This window comes from Muscardinus avellanarius (assembly GCF_963383645.1).
Source record: "Muscardinus avellanarius genome assembly, chromosome: 6".
Taxonomy (NCBI): domain Eukaryota; kingdom Metazoa; phylum Chordata; class Mammalia; order Rodentia; family Gliridae; genus Muscardinus; species Muscardinus avellanarius.
The window spans coordinates 84031393-84057054 of NC_137791.1; the positions used below are offsets into that span (position 1 = coordinate 84031393).

Here is a 25662-nt window from a genome sequence, read left to right on the forward strand (position 1 = left end):
TAAGGTTGTTAGTTTTCTTGATATTGGGGTTTCAGGAGGAGTTTTTGTTTTGTTTTACAAAGTCTCGAGGGTTTTTAAAAAAATTTAATCTTTAAAAATTCTTTTAAAGGACTGTTAACATCAATAATATTCTTCAAAGCTTTTTTCAAGCCAAAGCTAAAACAATAAAATAGTACAGCTAGTCAGATATGCCCCTGGATACCATCTTTGCCCTGTCCTCAATTTTCTATAGTTTATACCTCAAATAATTTCAGATTGGATGAGTGATCAGGGTTGTTGTTTTTCAGGTTTTTTGTTTTTGCCTTTGCATTAATTCACACAAATATTAACTTTGGAGTATCCATGTCTTGTTAGGTATAACAAGCTTTGATAATGTGATACGAAAAAAATATAACTTTTAGATTAAAACTTTTAAAGTTTTTGGAGTGTACAGGTATCCTCACTAATTTTTCAGTTTATTCTAGGGAACCGTTGTTTGATTGCATTTAACTGTGTGTGTGTGTGTGTGTGTGTGTGTGTGTGTGTACTGGGGTTTCCCAGGGGCACTCTACCCTCATGTTACATCCCCAGCGCCTTTTTTTAGTTTTAAAAAGGATCTGGCTAAGTTACTGAGTATCTCTCTAAATTGCTGGGACTAGACTCCAACCTGTAATCCTCCTTTCTCAGACTATGAGGTATTGGGATTATAAGGGGTATGCTGTATTTAACCCTTTTTTTTTTTAAGTGTGCTAATAGGGAGAATAAAAGCTATTTAATATTTCAGTTACAAATCAATGAGCTCAGCCTGATTTATTTCAGATCTTTAGGAAAGATCCATTGCTTTTACTACACTGATATACAATTTTATATTTTGTATACTCACTGTGAAGTAATAATTTTTTTCCTATTAGGAACCATTGAAGAGACAGATAAAACGTCCAAAGTACCTTATTGCGGATTTTAGCAAACCTGAGGTAAATAAACACTTTGCAGGTTTGAAAGAGGCAGCAGAGTGGGGGATGGGAATTGGTAAGTGATTATAAAGTTAAGATGGAGTAACCATGTATATAAACCTTGCTCTGGAATTTTCTTAATAAAGGTTATACTTATATATATACACTTGATTCTGAAGGATTAAAAATGGGAATTGTATCATGGAAAAATATTAGAATAATAAAATACTTTTTATTATTTTAGTGATTTGCTGGTTTTGATTAAAAATAATTTCTATAACTTTTACAAATAAGATTTTATTAAAAGATTTACCGCCGGGCATGGTGGTGCACACTTGTAATCCCCACACTTGGGAGACTGAGACAGGAGGATTGCGCAGGTTCAGATCCAGCCGCGCTGGCTTAAGAGACCCTGTTTTCAAAAATAAAAAAGCATAAAATAGGTCTGGGAATGTAGCCCAGAGGTAGAAGGTCTTCCAGGACCCCAGTAACACACACACACACAAAAAAGATTTATCTTAACCATATTTTATATAATACAAAAAGAAACATTAAACATAAATTGTATTTTTTTTTTTTTTTTTTTGGTGGTACTGGGGATGGAACCCTTCTTTGGGAGGCTGGCTTCAAACCTGCGAGATCCTCCTGTCTCCCAAGCGCGGGGATTACAAGCGTGCCCCACCACACCCAGTGTTTTGGTTTGGTTTGGGGTTTTTTTGTTTGTTTGTTTTTGTTTTGTTTTGTTTTGTTTTTGGTGGTTCTGCGGGTGGAACCCCAGGGGCTTTTCTACCTCCAGGCTATAATCCTAGACCTATTTTCTACTTTATTTGGAAACAAAGTCTCACAAAGTTACTGAGAGCCTCACTAAATAGCTGAGGCTGGCTTTGAACTTGTGCTATCCTCCTGGCTCAGCCTCCCAAGTGCTGGGATTTCAAGCGTGCACCAACATGGCCAGCTCTCTATTCTACTTTTTAAATTATCAGATACAGTTTTTTTATTAGTAATTGTTTTTGTGATAAGGAATGAATGAACAGTTTCCAAATTTGTACATATTAAAGAAAAAAATATTTGGGATCATGTACAATTTCTTATACTATCATTTAATTGGTACTACTCTTAAGTTTCATAGGAATAACTTGATAAACATTAGACATGCCATCTCCTTAAAAATAATTTTATGGCATTTTACTATTCTAGTGATAGTCATAGTATTAAAATCATGTTTATTGTTAGGATAAAATAATGTTTTAGAAGCATTTAGCACAATACTTATATTAAGCACTCAATAAATGTTGGCAAATTTTTAATGTTCTTCATAGGCACCTTTACAGATTCACACAGCTATGCTTGCCTTGGACCAATTTCAGGAGAACTATAGTCGCAAACCAAATATTAGGTAATATTTTTTATTTAACAGTAACTATTTTCTTTTTATATAAAAGCAATATATTTTAAGTTAATAGGTTTTTTAAGAAAGTAATAAAGCTTGTTATAATTGAAATGGCAGCAAATAGGCTAAACTGTATAAACATCTGTTATAACTTTTAGTCTTTTTTTGGTAATAGTAAAGAGATGAGTTTATAAAAATGGAATCATACTAAATAAATTTTTCCATTTGAAGCCTTTAAATCAATAACTTTTTTTTTTTTTTTTTTTGGAGTACTGGGGATATGACCCAGGGGCATTATACCTCTTGAGCTACACCCCCAGCCATGTTTTTTATTGTTCAGTTTTTGAAACAGGGTCTCATTGAATTGTAAAGGGCCTTACTAAGTAGTATCTGAGGTTGTTTTCGAACCACGATCCTGTCTGAACTTACCAAATGTTGTGATTACAAACCTGTGCCACTATGCCCAGCTTCTAAATCTATAACTTTAAAAAAATATACTTTTTTTCTTTCTGGGCTAAGTCAAAAGTACTTCTATAAAAGGTTTTTGTGTCATGTGCATAAAACTCAGTCTTTCATATTATTTTTAGGTGATCCCGATTTTTAAATAATTTTAGGCCAGTTATCTTTAAATTAGTGAAACATTGTACTACATGTTGACCAAATTTCACATTCATACATATATCTTAAATTTTAGTTGTGAATATAAGCAACTATTCATGGCAACTGAAAAAACTGAAGTTAAATGGCTTTGTTTTGAATTGTAGATGCCAACAAGATTCAGAAGAGCTGTTGAAACTAGTAACATCTATAAGTGAAACCTTGGAAGAGAAGGTAAATATTCAAAGTTAGGATTATTCAAGGATTTGCTTCTAACATAAATGTTTTATATATTAATATTCTTCTATTATACGAATTCCAGCTTTGCTGCTTTTGGATTCTGTGACAGTGGGCAAATTTGTTCATTTTGTTCTGCTTGTATAAGTCTATAAAATGGAAATTAAACTACTTCGTAAGGTTGTTAACATTAAAGATTTTAATTTTATAAACTACCTGGAATATTATGGCATTTAATAATTACTAAGCTTTATCCTTATCCTCATTCTGTTCTGATTTACTTGATGTGTTGACCCAGTAAAACTCACTATATAGTTATCAGCTTCATACATACCTAATCATATTCTCAACCTTATCTAAATCCTGTATCCGTCACCCCAGCTCCTTCCCCAATACCCAACCATCAACATTGGAAAAAGCACTGCTTATCTGCTGTCACTTCTAAATTCCTACTACTAAGATTGGATTAAACATAATACCCACAAACAATAGAAAGACATCAGAAAACAGACCTGAGAATCTTGAAAGTGCGAGAACTAGAAATAGTGAATAGAAAACAGAAATCACAAATACTGACCAAAAATGCAATAAGGGAAGTTTGAATCTTGATCTACAATGTGATGAAAGGCTTCAAAACAAGTCTACAGGAGATGAAAGACGAAATAGAAACCCTAAGAAAGAATCAGAAAGAGGTCTGGAATGAAATGAAAGAGTCAATAAATGAAATGAAGACAGCAATAGAAAGAAATTCTGGAAGATGAGATGAAATGGAAAATAGAATATCACTGTTAGAATACGGTTCATCCAAAACCAAAAACACAGTGAACAGTATAGAGAAGTCATTACAGCAACAAAAGCTAAACATCCAACAGCCATGGGACAACATGGAAAGGGATTTGGATCTTCACATCCAGGAGACATACAGAACACCATTAAGACAATATCAAAGAAGAACCTCCCCGTGCCATATAATAATCAAAATGACCAACATAGAGGCCAAGGAAAGAATCTTAAAATTAGTGAGAACAAAAGGTCAGATGACATAGAGGCAAAACAATAAGAATTGCCCCACACTATACAACCCAAGTTGTATATGCTAGGAGAGACTGGTATGATATAATCCAGGCCCTGGACAAAAACAACTTTCAATCCAAATTGCTATATCCAGCAATACTATTATTCAAAATTGATAGAGAAATGAGTGTTTCAAGATAAGCAGAACCTCAAAATATTCATGAGTTCAAAGCCAACACTAGAGGAGATACTTAAAGAAATAAGCCATAAAGAAGATAAAAGAATCAGACTTCAGAACCAGAGAAGAGATGAAGGTAAACAGCAGGGCATCTAAATAAAGAAGAATTGACAGGATACCTAACAGAAGACACAACACAAAATGACAGGAAACAAAAATCATATTTCAGTAATAACTGAACGTCAAAGGACTTAACTCACCAACCAAAAGACAGACTGGCAATGTGGATTAAAAAACACAATCCAAATACATGCTGTTTACAAGAAACTCACAGCCAAAGACATTCACAGACAAAGTGAAAGAATATAAAAAGATATACCATGCTAATGGAGACCAAAATCGGGCAGGGGTAGCAACACTGATATCCAGCAAAACAGACTTTAAGCTAAAACACATCAGAAGAGAAATAGCAGGACACAACCTGTTGTTAAAAGGAACAGTCCACCATGAAGATAAAATGATAGTAAATGTCTAATGTTCCAAATGTGGGGACAGCCACATTTGTAAAACAAACCCTTCTGGACATCAGATCTAAAATAGACCCAAATACAATAATATTGGGAGACTTCAACACACCTCTCACACCACAAGATCAATCTTCGAGGCAAAAGAAGAGTAAAGACTTCAGAATTAAAGAAAACTGTAAGCCAAATGGACCTAATAGACATATACAGAATATTTCAACCAGGAACAACAGAATACACATTTTTTTCAGCAGCCCATGGAACCTTCTCCAAAATAGATCACATCCTGGGCCAAAAAGCAAGCACTAGCAAATTTAAAAGATGTAATATAATTCCCTGCATCTTTTCAGATCATAATGGAGTGAAAGTAGAAATCAACAACAGGAAACCCAAAAGAAATTATTTAAATGCATGGAGATTGAATGGGTTTGGGGATGGAACCCAGGGACATTCGACCTCCGGGCTACAGCCCCTGCCCTATTTTTTATTCTTTATTTTGAAACCGGATCTCACTGAGTTGCAGAGGGCCTCACTAAGTAGCTGAGACTGTCCGCAAACCGTGATCATCAGGACTCAGCCTTCTGAATGCTAGTATTACAAGCGTGCACCACCACGCTTGGCTTTGAATGATACACTTTTGAACAATGAGCTGGAAAGATCAGAAATTAGGGGAGAAATAAATAAACTTCTGGAATTAAATGAAAATAGAAAAACAACTCACCAAAATTTATGGGACACTTTGAAGGTGGTGTTAAGAGGAAAGTATATAGCATTGAGCACCCACATAAGCAGAACAGAGTTGCCAAGTAAACAACCTAATGATGCATCTCAAGGACCTAGAAAGACTGCAACAGTATAATCCCAAAGCCAGCAGAAGGCAGGAAATTATTAAAATCAGAGCAGAAATAAATGAAATACAGAACAAAAATCAATTCAAATAATCAATAAAACAAAAAGCTGGTTCTTTGAAAAGATTAATAAGATTGAAAAACCTCTGGCCAACCTAACCAAAAGAAAGAGAGAGTCAACTCAAATTATTAAAATCAGGAATGAAAGGTGACATTACCATATATAGTGAAGAAATTCAAAGATTATCAGAAATTATTTTGAAAACTTACACTCTGATAGACTGGAAAACATGAAAGAAATCAACAGATTTCTAAGCTCATATAACCTACGTAAACTGAACCAAGAGGACATAGTAAGCCTTAACCAACCAATAATAAGCAAAGAAATAGAAACAGCAATAAAAATTCTGCCATCAAAGAAACCCCAAGCCCAGATCGGTTTCCAGCCAAATTCTACAAGACCTTCAGTGAAGAACTAATCCCAATACTTCACAGATTGTTCCGGGAAATTAAGAAATAGAATTCTCCCAAATTCCTTCTACGAGGCAGTACCACATTAATCCCTAAACTGAATAAAGATACCTTAAAAAAGGAAAATTGCAGACCAATATCCTTGATGAACATAGATGCAAAAATTCTAAACAAAATACTAGCTACATGCATTCAAAACCGTATTAAGAGAATTATACACCATGTCCAAGTTGGTTTCATCCCAGAAAAGCAAGGCTGGTTCAACATACTCAAATCAATACACATTATTCACCACATAAATAGAACTGAGAATAAAAACCACATGATCATATCAATAGATGCTGAAAAAGCATTTGACAAAATCCAACACCCATTCATGTTAAAAACACTATAGAAAATTGGAATACAAGGAATGTATTTCAGCATCATTTAAGGCAATATATAATAAACCCAAAGCCAACATCATATTGAATGGGGAAAACTGCAAGAATTTCCTCTAAAATCAGGAACAAAACAAAGACGCCCACTATCACCACTCCTTTACAATATAGTCCTCGAGACTTGCCACAGCAATAAGACAAGAGAAGGAAATCAAAGGAATTAAAATAGCAAGAGAATTAAAGCTATCCTTATTTGCAGATGACATGATTCTTTATCTGAAAGACCCAAAAAACTCAACCAAAAGACTACTGGAGCTGATTAACCAATTCAGAAACGTAGAAGGATACGAAATCAATCTAAAGAATTCAGTTGTTTTCTTTAATCCACAATGAAAGAAATAAAATAATTCCATTCACTATAACCCCCAAACCAATAAAATACCTAGGAATAAACCTAACCAAAGATGTAAGAGACCGCTACAACAAAAACTATAAAACATTAAACAAATTGAAGAAGAGCTTGGAAGATAGAAAGATCTCCCTTCTCATGGATAGGCAGAATAAATATCATCAAAATGGCCATTCTGCCAAAACTGATGTATAGACTTAATATACTTCCTATTAAAATACCAATGATATTCTTCATAGACCTAGAAAAATCAATCATGAACTTTGTATGGAGAAAGAAAAGACCTAGAATAGCCAAAGTAATCCTCGACAATAAAAATCAGGCAGGAGGCATCACAATCCTGGGCTTCAAATTATACTCTAGAGCAATAGTAGTAGTAAAAAGAGCATGGTATTGGCACAACAGGCAGCCTGACCAGTGGAATAGAAGATACAGAAACAAATCCACATACCTATAGTCAATTGATCTTTGATAAAGAGGCCAAATTTGTACACTGGAGAAAAGACAGCCTTTTCAACAAATGATGCTGGGAGAACTGGCTATCCATTTGTAGGAAGATGGAACTAAATCCTTCTCACCGTGCACAGGAATCAACTTAAGATGGATCAAAGACTTAGAAATTAGATCAGAGACTGTGAGGTTATTAGAGGAGGGCATAGGCTCAACACTATAACATATAGGCACAGGCAGTAAACTTTCTCAACAAGACCTCCAAAGCACAGGAAATTAAAGCAAGAATTAACGAGTGGGATGGCATCAAACTAAAAAGTTTCTTCTTATCAAAGGAAACCATCAAGAACCTAAAGAGAAAGCCTACAGAATGGGAAAAGCTCTTTACCAGCCACCACTCACAGGGCTAATATCCATAATATACAAAAAGCTCAAAAGACTCTACACTTGTAAAACAAATAACCCAATAAAGAAATGTGCCACTGAACTGAATAGACACTTCACAAGAGACACAAATGGCCAATAGATACATGAAAAGATGTTCAACATCATTAGCCATCAGGGAGATGCAAAATCAAAACTACGCTGAGATTACATCTAACCCCAATCAGAAGAGCAAGCATAAAGAACTCAACAACAAATGCTGGTGAGCATGTGGGGAAAGAGGAACTCTTTTACACTGTTGTTGGGAGTGCAAATGAGTTCAGCCACTATGTAGATCAGTTTGGAGATTCCTTAGAAAACTGGGAATGAATCTACCATATGATCCAGCATTACCACTCCTGGGTATCTTTCTAAAGGGGTTGAAACCAGGGAACTACAGGAACATATGCATACCCAAGTTCATAGCAGCATAATTTGTAATAGCCACAATATGGAACCAACCTAGGTCTCCATCAACAGATAAATGGATTGCAAAATTATGGGAAATAAACACAATGGAATTCTACTCAGCTATAAGAAAGAACAAAATCATGTCATTTGCAAAAAGATGAAAAGACCTGGAGAGCATTATGTTACATGAGATCAGCCAAGCACAGAAGGGGAAAGGACTTACATTTTCTCTAATATACTCAAACTAGGGAGTATTAGGGATACCAGAAGGGCTCCAGACAATTGAGGAGAAACCTCATCATAGATAGAATGGAAGGATAGGAGAGGAAGAAGGCTGGGGTTGATTAATGAAAAGTTACATCAATTTGTATAAAAATATAAATATTGCATGGTTAACCTGGTCACTCATTGTTGGGAGGGGGAAGGGGAAGGTGGGGAGGGTAACAATCACAGTTTGAATGTATGCCATTTTCAATATGTTCCACATTAAAAATTTTTTTCTTAAATAATAATAGTAAAAAAATAAAGTTATCAGCTTTTTTTACAAGTCATCTCTACATATCATCTATATACATTCACATCCTACAATTGTGTTTTAAATCAGATTTGGATTTGCACATATCACCTAGAATATGGTCTTTTCATGTTATAGTTCCAGAGCCTGTTAGTCAACAATTTCACTTTAGCAGCTATCAACACAACATTGTTTATGCAATTATTTGATAATTGTTTTGGGTTTTTTTTCTTTTTTATAAAAATAAGTACGTGGTTTATAACCACTATTATTTTGCCCTTTTTAGAATGTCTTATAAATAGTATAATACTGCACATAATTTGTGTGTGTGTGTGGTACTGAAAATTAACCTCAGGAGCATTCTACCTCTGAACTATACCCCCAGTCCTGTTTTGTTTTTTTTTTTTTTTTTCATTTGGAAACAGAATCTCAGTAATTTACTGAGGACCTTACTAAATTTCTGAGGCTGGCCTTGAACCTGCAATCCTGTCACAGCTTCCCAAGTACTAGAATTACGGACTTGTACCTATACAGGCCTGTATGGACTTTTACCTGTACATAGTCTTTTGGATCTGACGTTTTTCACTAAGTACAATGACTTTGGTACATTAATATTTCATGTTCTTATCATTTTGTTTCTGAATAGTATTCCATTGTGTAGCATCTTATTGGAATATCTTGGCATCTTTGTGAACAAATTTCTTCTTTTTGGGAGAGGGTAGATTGGATTATTCCTATTCTTAGTTGTTAAGTGCCTAAATGTTGTATTGCAGGGGTTTTTTTTTGCCCCTTCCACATCTCCAAGTGCTTGTTAATAATATGTAATTCACCCAAGCATATTTCTTCTAACTTGTGATTAATTTGGGAGACAAATTTTCAGTAGTTGAAATGTGTTTAATTTTCTCTTTTCTTCTTGCACTAGCTTTGTATGGTAGACTGATTATCACCTTAATTTTTTTGGATGGGGAAGGATTTAGAGTGCTTTTCAGATTCCTAGTTCTGTAACACTGTTCTCGCAGGATACTAAAAAAGGAGTTTCTTTAATGGATAAGTCTTTGTTTTTCATTCTTCCTTTCCTTTTTTAATGGAGAGATATCAGTATATTTTAGGAATGTGTTTGGTTTCTGCCAAATCTTTTAACTTTTCTCACTAACCTTTCACTATCATCGGATGTCTTTTCTTTTTCCTTTTGTGTGCGCCTCCACGCTAGGCTTGAAATAGTAATTATTTTAAGAAATATAATTTCAGTTTTTAGTTACAGTCATTGGGAGCATTGTACTCATACATCTTAGTGGAGTACAAGGTGTTAAGAGGTATGCATGCACATATCATTCATTTAGCCTTTCCCCAATTCCCGCCCCATTCCCTCTCCTCATGTTTGGCCTAGTGATTGGCTTTGATATGTTTGTGAATGTACATCATGTACATTAGGGAATTTTCCTCTTTCCCCCCTCCATCCGACTCAGCCTTATTTGCTCATCTATAGTTCTTCATATAGAGTTCCACCATGCCCAGCTGTATATGTATAACCCTTTTTCTACCTAGCTTCCTCATATTAGGGAAAGCATCTGATTTTTTACTTTTTGTGACTAATCTCACTTAGCATAATACTCTCCAGTTTTATCCATTTCCTTACAAATGTAATTTTGTTCTTTATCACTGAGTGAAATTCCATTGCGTACATATTTCATAGTTTTGTAATCTGTTGATGGACATCTTAGCTGGTTCCATAGTTTGGCAGTTGTGAATTGTACAGCTATTATTCATCACAATTTAACTTCTTATTTAGTGCTTTGAACAAAACTAATAGCTTATAATTTTTATGGTTCATTTTATGTTTATTTTTACTTAGATAGGGTCCAGATGTGTGTGTGTGTGTGTGTGTGTGTGTGTGTGTGTGTGTGTGTGTGTGTTACTGGGGACGGAAGAACCCACAGGCATTCTACCTTCGAGCTACACCCCCTAGCCCTATTTTTTATTATTTATTTTGAAACCAGGTCTCACGTGTACACCACCACACCTGGCTTTTACTTATTATTTTGAAACAGAGTTGTACTAGGTTGCTGCAAGTCTTGATGTTGCTGTAGCTATCCTGGAACCTGCAACCCCTTGTCTGAGCCTTTCATGTACTATATTATAGCCATGTGCCACCATATGTGGCTCTCTTGTTTTGGTTTCTTTGTAAATATGACTGACTGGCATCACAAAACTATTTTTTAACAGACACTATAAGTAATAGATAGTCTTGTGAATTTTAAATATTGTAATATAAAGAGTAAGAAAGCAAAACTGTACAGGTACTGATAAAGTAAAATGCAGCTTAAAATTACATGCAAATGGATGTTTTTAATCATAAGATTGAGACAGTTTTAGAATTTTAAAGCTATTTAGGGAAATTGTGAAAAATTTTAGATGTTAACTTTAATTTCATATTCATTGAAATTTTAACATTACCCTGTGGATACTGTTAATAATACTGTCTTTCTTGGTTTGTGTTTCAGCCTGAAGTAAATGCTGACATTGTGCAGTGGCTCTCTTGGACTGCTCGAGGCTTTTTACCCCCACTTGCTGCAGCAGTAGGAGGTGTTGCCAGCCAAGAAGTACTAAAAGCTGTGACGGGAAAGTTTTCTCCTTTGTGCCAGTGGGTTAGTTAGTTCTGAGTTTTATTATTTCTTTACATTTAAGTTTGAATTGCATGCCCATAAAATGAAAGTTATATATTATAATAAGGTAGAATTAGCATATTAAAATATGTTAAAGTATTTAACAAAAAAATTAATAGAGTATTATTATGAGAAAGGCAAGTAACATTCCTCTAAAAACTCTCAAATTGAAACTAACAAGATTATATGTTAGGACTATTGGAAAATAACCGGATATTGTCTTCTTAGTTGTATATACCTTCATTGCAAGAGTAAAGGAATGAATTTTCTATTGTTACAGTTAATTTTCTCCAGTAATTACTAGCTTAGAATTCTTGGGCTCTCTGGACTCTTAAACTTTTCCATGGGATCTTTTACCATTATGAATCCTGGGGTTCCTTTCTAGGTGTAAACTTCTAAAGGTAGAAAACATAAGAATGATGCAGGTTTGGGAACTGTATCAGGTTAGAAACATCAAAAGATAGAATAAAAGCCCTCGTGTCTGATATCAGAAGGAATAATTGGTGGCAAAAAGTACCAAAAGACATGATTCATAACTTAAGGCAATTTAAATATTTTTAATATAAGTCATACATCTTAATGAGATAAAAGATGGTGGATAGAAGTCATTTTTATATTATCAAAAGTACCCACAGAATGCTGTGCTGCTGAATTTTTTCTTTTAACCCTGAATGTGACTTAACTAATTAATAGAAATATTAAATCTGGTGTAGTTAAAATTGTTAATATTATAGAAATTATAAAATTAAATATACAGTGTTTTAATGTTTTAACAATTTATAATTATGTGGTCGTATTCTGATTTACCCACATAAGTTACTTAAAATTAGCTGGATGTGGTTGGCACATACTTGCAATCCTAGTATTTGGGAGGATAAGACAAGAGGCCTATGGATTTGAGGCCATCCTCAGCAACTTAGACCCTAATTTAAAATAAAAAATTAAAGGGCTGAAGGATTTCTATTCCATTTTCTTTATAGTGTATGTAATTATAGATGAAACATAATATATCCAAGCTGGAAAATAAGTGCAGACTAGGGACTTCTTTCTCAAAAATTAATCTGATTATTTACTCAAATATAGCTACAATTGAATAAAACTTCCAAAGTTATTACATAGTTATGAAAAATAGATTTGGAAGTAAAATTTCATTGTTTAAGATTTTAAAAGTATCATCTTTACATTGTCTAAATGATACGAATTACATTATATATCTTTTAACAATTCTTTTAGGTTTTGCCATTTTTTTAATGAAAGAATATAGGATTATATATTTCATTAAAAAATGCATTTTTAATATTACTTTACTCTGAATTGACATTTTTTTGTCATCTTTTCTCATGATTGATGTTAAGTAACTATAGAAAAGAAGAGCTTGGTTTTTTTTAAGTAATTTAAATTGTATACATAGTAAATTATGTTTTTAATCTTCTACTTTAAGTTATATCTTGAAGCAGCAGATATTGTCCAATATCTAGGCAAAACTGAATGTGAAGAATTTCTACCAAGGTAATACTGAAATTTCTGTTACTTTTTTCTACTTATATGTTTTATAAGCAACAAAGAGATTCAAAGTTTTGGTCTGAATATGTGTTGGTTTTAGGTATCTTTTTCTTCTAACTCAATTCACTTCAGTTATTGTTTTATCTACTTACGAATTGGATATGTTAAAATATATTTTTACCACTTTATAAATAATAAATGTAAAATTTTAAATTGTAAGCCATGAAAATGAAAAGCATTTAAAATATAAGGATATTAGGTGAAGAAAAATACTCTCTGCAATCTCCCTTCCTTTTTGGGTCAAAAATATTTCAGAATCTGATAAGCATTTATAGATTTCATTCTCCCTAAAATATGCTAATGTAAGATTCTGCGTTCAATTTAAGTGGGTTAACAACTACAAATGCCTATACATAGATTTCTCTAAGAATTTTTCTTAAAAATTACTTTCTTAGATTTTTAGTTTTATATCTACAGTGGTCCTGTCTAATCCCTATTCTCACTTTCCAAGGCTTCAGTTATCCTTGGTCTGAAAATACTAAATTAAAAATTCCAGATATATGCAATTCATAAATTTTAAATTACACACAATTCTGAGTTGCATGACATCTCACACTGTTCTAAGACCTGAATCATCACTTTGTCCAGTTGTCCACACTATATACCCCCAAATCACTTAGCAGCTTTCTCCATTATTAATTATATCAACGGCCAGTATCACGGTAGCTTGTTTTCAAGTAAAGCTTTGTTACTTAATAATCCCCCAAAATGCAAGTATAGTGATACTGGCAATTTTAAAATACCAAGGAGAAGAAAGTAAAGTGCTGTCTTTAGGTGAAAATTCTCAACAGAATGAAAGAAAAAAGTTGTATACTGAGGCTGCTAAGATATATGGTAAAAATGAATCTTTTATCTGTGAAATTGTGAAGAAACAAAAAGGAATTTGTTTTTCTCTTGCATCTCACACTGCAAAAGTTATAGCCACAGTGGTAATAAGTACATAGCCAAGATGAAAAAGGTATTAAATTTATCTATGCATGTTTGTATAGAATACAATTTAGTATACAGAGGATCTATTGCAATCTAAGGAAATCAGTCATCCACTCAGGGTATTGAAACATCTCCCCTGTGTATAGTGGGGACTGCTATGAACTAGTTTATCTTCACTTAAGACATTTGAACTTAAAATATTAAGTCAAATAGAAAAAGGAAAAAAGCCAGTTTTCTCATGGGATTTGTTCTTTTTTAAATAAGATAATTCCTCTGATAAATTGAGGGAAACTCTTAAAGTGCATTGTATTTTAAAGCAGAACATTAAATTGGTATTAATGATCCCAAAACTAACCTTGATTTTTCCTTTTTTGTTGTTTTTTTGTTTTTCTATTTTCCTGGTTTATGTCATTTTCTTTAGAGGAGATAGGTATGATGCCTTAAGAGCCTGCATTGGAGATACTTTGTGTCAGAAGCTACAAAATTTGAATATCTTTTTAGTAAGTGGGAAAAAGTAGTACACTTGAATTGTTGTTGTATATCACTAATTTAATTTATTATAGCAAATTTGAGTTTAGATGAATAGTTTAAACAGAAATAATACAGTCTACAAAGCTAAAAATGTTTTTATTGTCTTACCCTTTACCTAAAATGTTTGCCAACTCTTCGTTTAAAGAGTTAATACACCAAGCGTGGTGGCGCATGCTTGTAATCCCCACCCTTGGGAGGCTGAGACAGTAAGATTGCACAGGTTCGAAGCCAGCCTCAGCTACTTAGTGAGGTTCTCAGCAACTTAGTGAGACCCTGTTTCCAAGTAAAGTTTAAATAGGTCTGGGAATATAGCCCAGAGGTAGAAAAGCTCCTGGGTTTTACTCCCAGTACCACAAAAAAAAAGGGAGGGAGGAAAGGAAAAGAAAGGAAGAAGAAAGGAAGAAAGGGAAGACTTAGAAAAAATAAAGAGTAAATATATTTTAAAGTGAATATGAGTATGATATTTTGAACATTAAATGACTTTTAAAGTACATAAATTTTAAAAATATTTTTTCATAGTAAACGAAATATATAGGAATATTCTGTCTTTCCTAAAGGTCATACTGCATTGGCAGAAAAGTTTTCATCCATTCCATAAAATTCCTGAAAATATTTTAATAATAATTTTTAAAATAATGTTTTGAAGATCAGCTTTTGCTGAGCTTTTACTTGCATGTGGAATTTACTATTAACAGTTTTTTATTAACTGTTTTCATTTAAAACTATTAGTAGACAAGTATTAAAATAATTCTGTCCATCAGATAACGTTTGAGAAATGTCTGGAAATAAATCTTTTTCATTAAATTTGGCTTGCCAAAGTGGTGGCATGCCTGGAATTCCATTATTTAGGATTGAGACAGAATTGAAGGTTTGAGGCCAGGCTTAGCAACTTAGAATGACTGTGTTTTAAAATTAAAATATAGAGCTGGGTGTAGTGGCACATGCTTGTAATCCCCGTGCTTGGGAGGCTGAGATAGGAGGATCGCACAGGTTCGAAGCCAGCCTCAGCTACTTAATGAGGCTCTCAGCAACTTAGTGAGACCCTCTTTCCAAATAAAATATAAAATAGGTCTGGGAGTATAGCCTGGAGGTAAAAAGCCTCTGGGTTCTACCCCCAGTAACACCAAAAAAAAAAAATAAATAAATAATAATAATAATAATAATAATAATAATAATAAAATTAAAATATAGAAAAGAACTGTGAATGTAGCTTGGAGATAGAATGCCCCTGAGTTTAATACCTATTACCACAATAGCAAAATGTTGTACAGTGATCTGTATTGTTTATTTCTATCTAAGCTGAGGGTTTGGCATTTATTTGGAATATTAAATGTCTTCTGTTTAAATGTATAGTATGTATTTTTGCTTTTTTTTATTTGGTTTATACTTTTTTCTCTTTGAGATTCTAAGATATAATAAATCTGCTAACTATTGTATAGTAAAATGAATATATACAGTTATCTTTAAAAGTGTATTTGTTATAACTAAACATTTAAAGTAAATTAGAATACAATTATTTTTTATTAAGTAGACATGCTAGTTTTATTTAATCTGATAAATGTTATTTTTCTCTTTCATAGGTAGGATGTGGAGCCATTGGTTGTGAAATGTTAAAAAATTTAGCTTTACTTGGTGTTGGTACAAGCAAGGAGAAGGGAATGGTAAGATACAAACCTTTGAGAGTTAAAGGCTCATATTTCTGTTGTTGCCCTCTTTTAAACTACATTTGACTATGTATATCAAGTATTTTTTTGAGAATAGAACATTAAACTAGAAATCAGAAGATTCTGACTATTTTCTGACCACTGTTCAAGTTATGTGACTCTCTTGCAAATTACTTTAATTCTTTGCTCCTCGGTTTCTTTCTCTAAAATACTCTAAAACTAAAATCTCTCGATTGGTGAATATCAAAAATAATAGGAGTAATTAAACTTTAGTTAGGTTCTTGCTGTGAGTTTATTGCAAAGCTATCTCATTTATTTAAATAAAATGTATTTAATTGATGTTATTTTACCTTTTAAGATATAAACTAGCTTTTAGTGATATTTTAGATTTGTCATGGTGACTAACATAATGACAACTCAATAACAAGTATTTACATATGTAGCCAAGGTAGAAAGAGAAATTCCCAAGTACTAGGAACCAAGATAAAAATAAAATCCTGAGCTAAAAGCCATAGTGACTCACAAATGTCTGTATCTTGAATATTTATCCAAAACCTTCAGTGGAGGCCCAGCATGGTGGCTCATGCTTGTAATCCCAGCATTCGGGAGGCTAAGACAGAGGATCATGGTTCAAGGACAGCCAAAGCTACTACTTAGGCCCTTTGCAACTCAGTGAGACCCTGTTTAAAAATAAGAATAAGCCAGGTGTGGTGACGCACACTTGTAATTCCAGCATTCGGGAGGCTAAAACCGGAGGATTTTAGGACAGTGGTTTGAGGATAGCTTCAGCTACTTAATGAGGCCCTCCACAACTCAGTGAGACCCTGTTTCAAAATAAAGAATAAAAATAGGGCAGGGGGTGTGGCTTGGAGGTCAAATGCCCCTGGGTTTCATCCCCAGATCCGAATAATAATAATAATAATAATAATAATAATAATAATAATAATAATAATAAAAATAATAAAAATAAAGAATAAAAAATCAGGCTGGAGGTGTAGCTTGAAAGTAAAATGCCCCTGGATTTCATCCCCAGTACCACAAAAAAAAAACCTTCAGTGGGAACATATGTCACTCCAGGCCTCTGACCTTACAAAACAAATGTAAAACTGCATGATGGTTGTACTTAGACACCCATAGCACATGCACTGTGCAGAAAACACAGCACCCATTCAAAATAATTCACATTAAAAAATAACAATCCGCTAAAAAGAAGGAACCACTTCAGAGCAAAATTAGTCTCCTAAGAGCCATATGTAAGAGAAGTGCTACTAATAATAGAAAGATTGGCATATAATAGAACAAACTTTAAAGTTACAAATGACAATAAATTTTTACAAAATGCCAAATAAGAATTTATGCCTAATCAGGACTAAAAGTTCAGATACAGCTGAAGTGAGAGTTGACAAATAGAAGGTGAATATAAGTATTCAAAATGTAGTTGAAAAAATACCCTTTTTTAATTAAAAAAGATGCATTTGTAAAGTTCCAAGATAAATCTACTAGATTTTTAGAGAGAGTACATATCCTGGAGATAAAGCAGTGTATTCCAAAGATAGTGACAAAAGTTCTCAGATTTTAAGAGGGAAGCAAGGATATCTGACAAGTAAAATGATGAACGATTACTAACTTTGGTTCTTACAGAAGAATTATTAGATAATGTGTGCACTACACACCAATGATAGCAGAGACATTTGTCAGCATTCTTATATTTAAATAAGTGGTTTTAAATTTTTTAAATAATGTGGGGAATGGCATGATTAAAAATAAGTGTAACAGCTGGGTGTGATGGTGCAGGCTTGTAATTCCAGCATTTGGGAGGCTGAGACTGGAGGATCACGGATCTTGGACAGCCTCATCTACAGAGTGAGGTCCTTTGTAATTCAGTAAGACCCTCTTTCAAAATAAAGGATAAAAACTAGAGGTGGGGGTGTGACTTGGAGGTAGAATGAAACTGGGTTCCAACCCCAATACCACACACACAAAAAAAATGTAAGTGTAACAAAAATATTGTTGTTATGGAAAATAAAAGGAACAGTTGTAAGTTAAATAGTGCACATATATCCTCAAATTTGGGGGGAGGAGAGTAGTTTTAATTAATTTTAGATCTTAAGTTGCCTATGCATGTAAAATACTTGATAATCACGTAGATGTTTAAATTCCAAACTATTTTGAATCAAGAAAACTTGATCAATCTAGAAGAAGTCAAAATGGAGAAAATATAGCCAGGCGTGGTGGCGGACACTTGTAATCCCCGCACTTGGGAGGCTGAGACAAGAGGATTGCACAGGTTTGAGGCCTGCCTGAGGTGGCTTAAGAGACCCTGTTTCCAAATAAAATATAAAAAATAGGTCTGGGAGTGTAGCCCAGAGGTAGAAGGTCCCTGGATTCCATTCCCCAGTACCACCAAAAAAAAAAAGGAGAAAATATAAAGCAGGGCTAAGGGAAGTAGAAAGATTAAGAGGTACAACAGTAATCACAATAATTAGGAGCTGAGTGAAGTCTTTAAGAAGTACTTTCTATTTATTATAAGATGTTGCTTAAACTAAGAGAGATAGCCTCTAACAAATAATTATACAGAAATGCTAAAATATCAGAGAGATGTCAACTAAAAGAAAATGAATATCTGTGAACATCAGTTAATATCTAACAACTGGGACACAGTGCCGGGTCCAGCCCTAGCAAGAGCCGAGGTTCGTGTGCTGGTGAGAGGAGATTTGAGGTCGTGAGAGAGAAAACACTGACACACAAGACCAGATGGCAGCTTCTCAAACTTTATTCCGATAGAAGCTTCTCCAGCTTCTCTCTTACTCCTTTCTTACTCCCTTTCTTTTCAGGATTTGTTACAATCTTTGTAGTCATGCAAACAGGAACTTCAAGGACAGCAAAAGTTTTTTACAGACTTCAGGGCAGGGTGCCATACATTTAAATAATCATAGAAAGTATGCTTTGTCTCACTTCCCAAGGCCAGCTTGAACTTAATATTATATATTGGCCCAAACTAAGGTCAGTTTGAACTTAATCTTTGGCCCAAACTTTATCCTTGGGAAAAAAATCTTTGCTGCCTGAGTCTCTCACAAGCTGCTGCCCATCAATTTTAGTTATAATACTTATACATAAAATTCCAATTATACATATTAATCCAAGTAATCCTAAACTAATTTTTTGAAGAAGGGAATGCTAGACATACTTCATGGGAGATTTGTGCCTTTGCGGGTTCCCTGACCGAGCTTTCTCAAGGTCTGCATGAGATGCTGGCAACAGTCTGAGGAGTTACTACCTAGTCAAATTTTGTTTAAAAATACACTTAAGTGACAAATACATTTTGAATACTTTTCAGATCATCTTACATTTACTTTATTTTGAAGTACTGAGGATGGAACCCAGGGGCGTTACACCTCCAAGCTATACCCCCAGCCCTATTTTTTAGTCTTTTTATTTTTGAAACAGGATATCACTGTTTTTGCTGAATTGCAAAGGGCCTCGCTAAGTAGCTGAACGGCCCATGAACTGCAATCCTCTGGTCATTGCCTCACAACTGCTTGGATTACAATTGTGTGCCACCATGATCGGCAGATTTACTTTTTCTTGAATTCTTTAGAATGAATGGAAATCTGCAGACTTCTTCAAAGACAAAACTTCAAATATTTTAGACTTGTGTAGACCAAGTATCTGTCACAGCTACTCAGCTCTTCTGTTTAAAACATGAAAATAACTGTTCAGAATACCCAAAGAAATGGTGTGAGTGTGTGCCAATAAAATATAATCAGTTACTTGCATGGCTTTAAAAGGTTATAGGAATGTTTTCTTTCAGCCTCTATTTTGTTATATATCATTTAAGAAAAATACTTTTGAAGAATTACAATTGGGTTCAACTACTTTGTTTGAAGTGTTCCTATGTGTAATTGTAGTTAAATATAATAGGATAGTTTTGAAAACCATTTGGGAATATTTGTACTCTTATGACCTTTATAAGCCAAAATGATTTAGAATAATTTATGGAAGTTGTTTTTGTTGTACTGAGAAAAACAAAATAGATTTAGCTGTTATGTTCCCTCTCTTGATATTAGGTTACAGTTACAGATCCTGATTTGATAGAAAAATCCAACTTAAATAGACAGTTCCTGTTTCGTCCTCATCACATACAGGTATGTTGTTATTCTTCAAATTTAAATCATCTGTTATATTACACAAAGAAATGAGTTTTATTTTGTAAATAGAAAATAGTGATTGAAAGCCAGGCATAGTGGACCATGCTTGAAATCCCAGTACTTAGGAGGCTAAGACAAGAGAATCACAGGTTCTTGGCCAGCCTCAGTTACTTAGGCCCTCCACAACTTAGTGAGACCCTGTTTCAAAATAAAGCATAAAAAATTGGGTTGGGAATGTAGCTTAGAGGTAGAATTCCCCCCAGGTTCTATCCCCAGTGCCACAAAGAAAAAGAAAGTAGTGAATGACTAAGCACAGGATATTCTCTATTTTATTAGAATTCCATTGCCAATGGGAAAGACAAAGGAAAAATTATAGAATTCTCTTTTCATGTAAAAAAATTGGTTTTTGCATTGTTTTGAACAAATATTTGACTTGTGAAGTATTGACAGTATTTTTTATTTTGTAATTACTGAACTATATTTTCATATTTAATTTTAGAAAATAATTCTATTGAAACAACATCTCTAATTTGAAGTTTTATCACAAATTTGAAACTATCTTTCTTTGGTCTTTGTTATAAAACAGGTAAAGTTTAGCACTTGGGATTTTTGTGCAGTTCTAATTATGTTTATTTGATATCTGCTATTCTTATAAAACAATGCTTGTTTTCAGTCTTTTTTAAAGAGATAAAGTTAGTTTGTTTGTTTGTTTGTTTGTTTGTTTGTTTGTGGTGTGGTTCTGACAATTGAACCCAGGCTGAATGATACTCCCAACCAAATTTAATTTTTAACTTAAAACAGGGTCTCACGAAGTTGCCAAGGCTGGCCTCAACCCTATGATTCTTCCATCACAGCTTTCTAAGTACTGGGATTATAGGCCTATACCAACATGCCCAGCTAAGATCAAAATATTTAAGTTAGGGAAAGAAGTAATTTTAATCAAGCAGATTTTCTTTTACTTAAGTTTTTTCCCCTTTATTCACAGCTCATCGATAATTTTATGAACTAAATTTAGAAATGTATGAATAGAAAATGACTATAGCAGTAGCATAATTAACTTTATTACATTTCCAAAGGTACCAGGATCTCTCATGAATAAAGTATGTCACAAAATTTATGCACTGTGTACATTTTACTTATAGAAGAACTATAAGAGCCTGTTCATTATTTTAAAGAATACTAACATGGTCTTAATTTGTTTGAATACTAAGAATACTGAGAAATAAAACATATCAACCTAACAATGTGAGAAGAGACAGAAATACTGTTACAACTTGATGTATAAATTCAAATAGAATAATCTAAAGAAATTTAGTAGAAGAGCCAATACTCACAATTGAACTTCTGATAATGCCTGAAATGGCACCAGAGGTTTAGTGATTACTAAATCTTTAAGAAAAGAATGATTTATATTTAAGATAATTTTTTATAAAACTTAGATACAAGTAATTTCTGAAGTTATTTCCATCTAGATATGTAAAGATTTCAACATACAAAATGTTAAATTTACATATATCAGATAATTTATGTTTTGCAGAATCAAATTCTACTATTTTCTTTCCTAGGCACTTATCAAGTCAAACATTAGAGGGTAAAATATACTAATTAAACCTGGCATGGTGGCCACACACCTGTAATCCCAGATACTCAAGAGACTGAAGCAAGAAGATTGAAACTAGAAATTTAGCGAGACCCTATCTCAAAATAAAATTTGAAAAAATGGGGCTGGAGATGTAGCACTTGCCTAGCATACTCAAAGCCATGAGTTAATCCCTGGTAACACACACACACACACACACACACACACACACACAGCACTAATTGTACTTGTAACTATTATTTTAAGAACTGAAACATTTAACTGAAATAAACATTGTTTAGACCTTTCTTAATAATGTGTTATTTGAAAACTAATATGCATTACTAAATGTAAAGCAGCTACAATGACAGTAATTTCCATAAAATGAGAATTAATTTCATTACTTTGCCCTTGCTTTATATATGTATTCCAGAGAGGATAGAATGTATACATTCAGCCATAGTTGATCTTTTTTTGTTTAATATTTATTCTTTGTTTATATTTGTTATTTGTTTAGAAACCCAAAAGCTATACTGCTGCTGATGCAACTCTGAAAATAAATTCCCAATTAAAGATAGATGCACACCTGAACAAAGTATGTCCAGCCACTGAGGCCATTTACAATGATGAGTTTTATACTAAACAAGATATAATTATTACCGCATTAGATAATGTGGAAGCCAGGAGATATGTAGACAGGTATGTTCTTGAAATTCAGGTTCATAAAAAATTGTATTTTTTTTTGTTTCATGAATTTACTTAGTGAAAAGTTACTGAATTAACTGATTATCCTGCATGTTCTTACTGAAGTATTTCTCAAACTTAAAGCCTCTGGTGATTTCTCATTAGACTTAGAATTAAATTAAGATGGGTAATAGCCTAAATGTTTTTCATGTAGTACCTGCCATGCCTGTCCACTATCCCAGTGTAAAATTTACCCAATCTTCCCTGATTCCCCTGACTAGCTACATGTGCCCTTTTTTTTTTTTTTTTTTTTTTTTTTGGTGGTGGTGGTGGTGGTGGTACTGGGGTGCCTGGAAGCCCTTCTACCTCCGGGCTACACTCCCAGATCTATTTGTACATTTTTATTTGTAAACAGGGTCTCCTAAGCCAGCGCGCAGCTGGCTTTGAACCTGCGTGATCCTCCTGTCTCTGCCTCCCAAGCACAGGGATTACAAGCATGCGCCACCATGCCTGGCTACATGTGCCTTTCTTAATCTCAGGGACTCATATATCATTTTCAATAAGTTGTATTTCTCTTTCTTCAAAATTCTTGACCCCAAATCTATATATCGACTCTTCAGTTTCTATTTCTTTCTCATCCTTTTAGTTTTAGCATAATGTCATAACAGACTTTTTAAAATCCCCAAATATATTTTTCTGTGTTTTCTCCTCTGTGGTACTTATTTATATTGACATGAATATATAATGTTTATTTCCTCACTAGGTCATTCAGAAACCATTTATTTTTTACCAGTGTATTCTTAATGCCTAGCGCATGATGTCATTTGGTAAATCTGTGAAATAAGTGGATGAATGAATTACTATAAATATGTATATCTTATATAATCTTTGTTACATCATTATATGATACCTTAATGCTAGGATGTAGGGCAAATATATTACTATAAAATATGTCAGATGTGAAATACAGCAAAAAGATTATGATCTTGAGCAAAAGACAAAAAAAAAGAAAATTTTAGGAAATTAAAGTAGTGAGATTTGGGTAAGGACTAATTGGGTGATGTGTACATTTATGCCTCTGTTATCTTGTACTCCACTAAGATATATGACCAAATACACCAATAAAAAATTTTAAAAAGAAATTAAAATACATATAAGTATTGAGGAGGAAGGTTAATACTGTTTGGAATAAAGAAAACATTGAGAAGGTATAGTAAGGTATAATTTTAGTTAGAGAATAACCAAAGAATAAATAGCAAGAAAGAAAGGGTAAGTTAAGAATTAATTTAAGATAAGGCAACAAAGCCCAAGGTTTGGTGGCAGTAGGAGGAGAAAGAGACAAAAATTATTAGGTTTAACAACAAAATTTATGTCTAACACAGATCTGATAAGTAGAAATGTCCAGTGGTTGTTAATATCTGTTTCCTAAAATATTACATTCAGAGAAAGTGATCAGTTTTTTAAATAGTCAAGAGTAGGTGATGGATGTTCTTTACTGACCTTGTTAATTGTATGTTTTTTATGTATTATGTTTTCAAACAGCCGTTGCCTCGCAAATCTACGGCCTCTCTTAGATTCTGGAACAATGGGTACTAAGGGACACACTGAAGTTATCGTACCTCACTTGACTGAATCTTACAATAGTCATGTAAGTGAATTATTTTGTAGTAAATGTCTAAATCTCATAACTTTGTCTCATCAGTCATTTAAAAAATTTGATTTAGCTTTTTCAGTCTTCATGTGTTTGCTCTGACAATTATGTCCATACATAAGTACATATACACTTTTTTTTTTACTTTTTATTGGTGCATTGTAGTCATATTCTTTTTTTTAACTTTTTTTTTATTGGTGCACTGTATTCATACATCATAATGGGATTAAAAAAAAAAACTTGTAGACATACATGCATACATCGCCCAATTAGCCCTTACCCGATCTCCACCCAGTTCCCTCCCTATCCCTCCTTCCCATGCTTGGCTTAGTGGTTGACATCTAATATTATAGCATTTTATCCAAAATTAACAATGCTAATCTCACATAACAGTTTCATTTGTCTGATACCAAGCTTTTGATGACTTAAAGATGACATTTCAATATTTCTTTTTGCTTTATTTCTTATCAGAGAATATTTTTTTTAGGTGAAACTGTCATACATTTATTTACTTATTTTTCAGAAAAAAATCTATCTTAATATGGAATATGAACTCTAGATACCCAAAATGATCTCGAAAAAGAACAAAGCTAGAAGATATATATTTTCTGATTTCAAACCATATAAAGCTACAATAATTGAAACAGTGTAGTACTGTTATAAAGGCAGATATATAAACCATTGGAGTTAAATAAAAGCCTAGAGCTGAACTCTTCCCTATATTGTCAAGTTATTTTTGACAAGGTTTCCACTAACATTTGGTGGAGGAAATAATAATCTTTTAACTAAATATTGTTGAAAAATAATAATTACATGAAAAAGAATAAAATTGGACCCTGACCTAACACCATATACAAATATTAACTGAAAATAGATAAAAGACCTAAATATAAATCTTAAGACTATAAACTTTTAGAAGAAAATCTGGGTCATTACCTCACAACATTGAAATTGGTAGTGATTTCTTGGATATGATTTCAATGGCACAGGCAACAGAAGGGTAAACAAACTCCCTAAAAATTAAAAAAAAATATTGTATATCCAAAGACTGTAAACAGTTAAAAGTTACTGATAGAATGGGATAAAATATTTCCAAATGCTATATCTGAAGGTATATTAATATTCCAACTAGAAATCCTAAAAATTAACAACAATAAAGGCAATCAATACAATTTAGACATAGGTAAAAGACTAACATAAATAATGAATCTCCACAGATAACCAATCTTAGTTGTCTGTTGGATGGAAAATCTTGTTTCTTTGGTTCTGGTGTGTTACCTGTTTCTTCTTTGTAGTTAATCTCTAGCACTGTATTTTCTCTAGCGCTGGTTTTGAAGACATAAATTCCTTCAGTTTCTGTTTGTCATGGAAGCTTCTTATTTCCCCATCTATTTTCATAGAAAGTTTTGCTGGGTAGGAAATTTTTGGCTGGAAGTTGTTTTCTTTCAGAGTTTGGAATATGTTACTCCAG

General features: G+C 33.3%; 1 protein-coding gene across 1 annotated transcript in view; it reads left to right on the forward strand.

Moving 5' to 3' along the window:
* UBA6 (ubiquitin like modifier activating enzyme 6) overlaps positions 1-25662 on the forward strand; it is a gene marked incomplete at both ends in the record, with an annotated part of 88090 nt that overhangs the window by 33325 nt on the left and 29103 nt on the right. The window contains 10 exons of the mRNA XM_080697620.1: positions 891-953; positions 2252-2328; positions 3087-3153; positions 11280-11423; positions 12883-12950; positions 14356-14434; positions 16046-16126; positions 20197-20274; positions 22374-22555; positions 24083-24188. Coding sequence (XP_080553746.1) covers positions 891-953; positions 2252-2328; positions 3087-3153; positions 11280-11423; positions 12883-12950; positions 14356-14434; positions 16046-16126; positions 20197-20274; positions 22374-22555; positions 24083-24188 — 945 coding nt within the window. The remainder of the gene's footprint in view (positions 1-890; positions 954-2251; positions 2329-3086; positions 3154-11279; positions 11424-12882; positions 12951-14355; positions 14435-16045; positions 16127-20196; positions 20275-22373; positions 22556-24082; positions 24189-25662) is intronic.